Source organism: Tupaia chinensis, unplaced genomic scaffold (assembly GCF_000334495.1).
Source record: "Tupaia chinensis unplaced genomic scaffold, TupChi_1.0 Scaffold000659_1, whole genome shotgun sequence".
Lineage (NCBI taxonomy): Eukaryota > Metazoa > Chordata > Mammalia > Scandentia > Tupaiidae > Tupaia > Tupaia belangeri.
Window position 1 is genome coordinate 1,761,421 of NW_006160181.1, and position 4,499 is coordinate 1,765,919.

Here is a 4,499-nt window from a genome sequence, read left to right on the forward strand (position 1 = left end):
GTTGGCAGGGATCTCAGTGCTTCTCTGATTCCTTCATAAATATAATGGATCAGAATATGAACCCTGAGTCTTTTCCTGAGACCAGCAATATGTCACGTACAAAGAACACCTAAACATCTGACACTGGAACAGTGAGGAATTGATGAGTGTAAATTTGGATTTGGAAAGATTACAAGGGTTACAGTGTCGAGAACATATTGAAGGTTGTAGGACTAGACCCAGGAGATCCTAGAAGTAGCTGTGACAATAATTTAGGAAAGAGATGCAAGAACTCACATCAATAGGATTTCATGTTTGGTTGTTTAGTTGAAGAGTGGGTTATGAGAGAGAATGATTCAGGACATTTTTGGTTTCTGAACTGGGCAGATAATATTCCTACTCACTAAGTTGGAATCAACAGAGAGGAAGTTGTTAAGTGTAGAGAAGCTGTTGAGTTTCATTTTGTAAGTGAATTGAGATCATAATGAAACCCTTGATTGGTGAAACTCAATAGATGACAAAAATATCAATCAGGAGGTCAAGAAACAGAGGTTTCATACTTTGATTGGAAGGCCTTTAGTCAAACCCACAATGAACTTATTCTAGGTACTGGAGAGACAGCCGTAGACCAGAGAGCAAGTTTTCTAGTTACATGATGTTTCATTAAACATCAGGAGAGAGAGAGAGAAACAAGGAAAGTAAATGAATAAGAAACAGTTCATCAGTTACAAAGGAATAAACAAAATTACCCAAATGTCCATGACAGATGAATGAATTGAAAAAGTTGGCACCTATACTCCATGGAATCCTATTCAGCCATAAAAAAAAGACCCTGGCATTTGATAGAAAGTGGACAAATACAGAAGACTTATTTTTGTGTGAAGCAAGATAGGCTATGAAAGACAGACATCGTATGTCTTCACTTAACATAAACCAAATGTCTGCACTCTATAATAGAGACTGAAAGATTAGAGGACATAAAAGCAATGAAAATAGTTATAGACACTGGAGACAGTGTGAAAGGAAGGTGGGAGAAGGGAAGAGGGTAGGGAATGTAATTAGGGAGAAAAAATAAAGGTAAGACATTTGCGGGACACAGACATATTTTACCTGTTGATGATGATGTGCACAGTATTCTCAAGTGGATGGGTCTGAGGTATACTTCATGCTGAGTGAATTCTCTATATAAGCTAAATGTACAGCAATTGAATGTATGAAAAATAATAATTATAATATCATAAAAATAAAGCAGAGTAAAATGATTAAGAATAACAAGGGGGCTACATTAGATTCACTAACCATCAGCATATAATGTTGACTGATGCTAGAGAGTAAAAGAGATTGCCAAGAAGAGGTGAGGGGACTGAAAGCACAACAGAGCAGGTGATGGACGGCTCAGATACCAAAAAGTATCTGGCATTGCTCTTATGTGTGAACTAGGGCAAATTATTAAACTTATGAATTTTAATTTACTTATATAAAATTAATGGAGATTAAAATAATATATTAAAAGAGTTGTGAGAAGTAGGCAAGGACATTATATAAGCTAATGCATATATCACATTTTTTTGAAGAAACAGGACCTTATGTGTTTAGAATTGAAGAAATCAGAATTCTTGGACCATGACACACTGTCATCATTGCTCCATGAATGATCCACTTAGTTATTTAATTAGTTGATATACCCATCTGTCAATTCATTTATTTGAAAACTTTGATGTTATCAAAAGAATGGGAACCCACTGAAATGAAATCTAGAACCTTGACAATAACCTACCTCCAACTCCAGGGTCTACCCCATCCACCCATTTCCTCCTCCTCCCACCCAAAGGATTTATTATTCCAAAAGATATTTTCATCCATATGCCATTTTCCTTTTCATATAATTTATTTGTAACCATATGTACACCAACCCCAAAAAGATATATTTTGCTGTTTTAAAATTTATGAATAGGCTATTATGCTTTATATAATCTTATGAAAATTGCTTGTTTTTACTCACTTATATGTTGTTTTGTGTTGACTTTGGATGGTAAGTCACAGTTAATTGAATCGATCTCTTATAATGAATCTGCTACCTTCCCTTTATCTTGTCCCCAGATTCTACCACTGTAAGGAGTGCTGGACACTTCACTTCATACTAACTGTTTGAAATACATTGTAAGTGTTTCAACAGGAAAAGTGTAGGAGAGCAATGGATATAAAATCAGAAAAAATGTCTATGTACCCAGAAGAGGTTAATACCCCTAACTGGCAACTAGAAGACTAGACTGATCCTCTGTATTTAGGGACGGCCAACCAAAGGCTTTGCAGTCACACCCTGTATACAGTCTGATCACCTGACCCATACTCTTGAGCAGCTTCTGTCCTGGCCAGGGTAGGATTGGGTACCAAGTTGCTAACACTGACCTGTAGGGATGCTGCTGATAAAAATAAGCAAGAGACTGGTAAGGCTCAGTTGGGAAGACTTTATTATTTTCTAACACCGAAGAGGGGCCAGGCCATATGGGGAAAATTCAGAACCTCCCACAGGAAGATTTTGACAACTCAGAGCCCAGGACATGAAGGCCAGGAAAAGAAGAGAGGAATGACAGGCTGGTCAGGAATTCTGCACCTTGGGTCTCTCAGTGCTGCTTTTTGTGGCCCAGGTCAGCAGCAGCCTCCAGAGCAGCAGCCAGAGCCCCCAGACCCATGACAACAGCCAGAACCCCCAGATTGCTGGCCACTGCCACTGCCACAGCAGTTAGACCTCTGGTGTCGGCGTCGTAAAGATCGGCGGGGCCCCCAGAGCTGGAGCCACAGCAGCCCCCAGAGCTGGAGCCACAGCAGCCCCCAGAGCTGGAGCCACAGCAGCCCCCAGAGCTGGAGCCACAGCAGCCCCAAGGCGCAGACCCACACCAGCCCCCAGAGCTGGAGCCACAGCAGCCCCCAGAAGGAACACTACAGCAGGAAGAGACTTGAGGGCACTTAGGGGGACACTTTGGGGGACACTTGGGCGTGGGGCACTTGGGAGGGCACTTGGGGGTGCACTTGGGAGGGGGCTGGCACTGCTGCTGGTTCTGCTGGCAGGACATTTTCAAGAGGAAGCAGGTAAATCTAAAGAAAAATGTAAAGCGTCATCAGCACAAATAAAGCAGGTGTATCCTTTAGTTTGGGTTTCATTGAATCCTCAGTCTAGAACAAGCTCCTTTGTAATCAAAATCAATAAGTGGAATTCAGAAACCAATATGCATTTCTCTCCTCCCTGCTTCCAGTGAAAGATGCTGACCACCTTTCCACATAAAGTCTAAAGTCGGCCCCCTAGAAGGCTTCCCAAAAACTTAGGAACATATCTGGTTACATGCTCAGAAACTATCCTTTAATGGATCAATCACTCCATGTTAGATGAAAAGTTGTCCTCTCTGAAAACATTTACTGGAAGAGGATGAGAAGGAAAGACATAGAAGGCCCAATTCTGAGCAGTCCAACACCTGAGACTACTGCTGGTTTGTTCTACAGCTCTGGCCACTCTCCTTCCTAAGACAGGGCACTCACAGGCACCTGGTTTGTTTCTCGCCAGATACTTACCAGACCAAAAGAAGTCAGAAGAGAGTGTCACCAAGCAGAGGATAAACAGATAAGCCCAGTGACTTCTCTCTTTCTTTGCCTTCTATTCTTCCTCCAAGCAGTCCTGTCCACCCTCCCCATGGGCCTTCTTTGCCAAGCACTCACCTGGTTGGTGGACGAAGCAAAGGCTGTCAGTGCCACGGGATGATGAGGAGCCTAGCACTGGAGCCCTTTTATCCTGGGTCCGGTATCTTCCCAGGTGTGAGGCACAGCCTGTGTAATGCAGAGCAGCCACTTTCACAGCCTAAGATGAGGGTGACTCTGCTCACACCCGCAGCCCTGAGGCTCTAAGATCTCCCCAGACAGATGCCAAGAGGAATCCCCGAAGCTAGAAACTGCCCAGACATCTGCTCCACAAGCCTGCTGCAGGCCAGCCATTCCAGTTTGATGCATTCACTCATTTATTAATTCAGTAAGTATGTCTTGTCTATATTGGACACATAATATTTGAGATATCAGTGACACAAAGATGACAGATTGTTCTGAGGACCTTAAAGTCTTAGAGCATGAAAATGTAAGCAATGATTTGTGAGTTCATGTGTCATATGATCTTGATCTATTGTTCAGGTCTTTAGACTTCTTTCCTAGGGCAATTTCACAGCCTATCTACAAGTCTGTCTAAACTATGAACCATTTGAAAACAGAACATTTGGGAACCAGCAGTTAGCGTAATGGCTATGTCGCTGGACTCCCACGTAGTCGACCACGGTTCGTGTCCCGGACCCAGTGGCTTAAAACTCACGCCGGGCGCGTGTGCGTGCGTGCCCAAGATCCCTAGAGGAGAATGGAGGAGAAGGGATTGCGGCATGACCATCCCCCCTGGGGGGTGATTTCTCACTTTCTGTCTCTATGTCTCTGTCTGTCTGGCAAGCGCACAAGCCCTACAGTGAAAATCTCTCCAAAAAAAAAAAAAA

At 42.9% G+C, this 4,499-nt stretch overlaps 1 protein-coding gene across 1 annotated transcript; it reads right to left on the reverse strand.

Moving 5' to 3' along the window:
• Positions 1-2,628: 2,628 nt before the first annotated feature.
• Positions 2,629-3,053, reverse strand: LOC114009893 (late cornified envelope protein 5A). Its single transcript, XM_027776308.1, has 2 exons — positions 2,868-3,053; positions 2,629-2,769 (listed from the first exon to the last, which is right to left on the reverse strand). The coding sequence occupies exons 1-2, from the start codon at positions 3,051-3,053 to the stop codon at positions 2,629-2,631; spliced, it is 327 nt and encodes a 108-aa protein (XP_027632109.1).
• Positions 3,054-4,499: the final 1,446 nt, after the last annotated feature.

Coding starts and splice junctions, on each gene's coding strand:
- LOC114009893 (XM_027776308.1), bottom strand. CDS start 3,053: ATGTCCTGCCAGCAGAACCAGCAGCAGTGCCAGCCCCCTCCCAAGTGC. Junction 2,770..2,867: donor CTGGGGGCTGGTGTGGGTCT/GCGCCTTGGGGC, acceptor CTGTGGCTCCAG/CTCTGGGGGCCCCGCCGATC.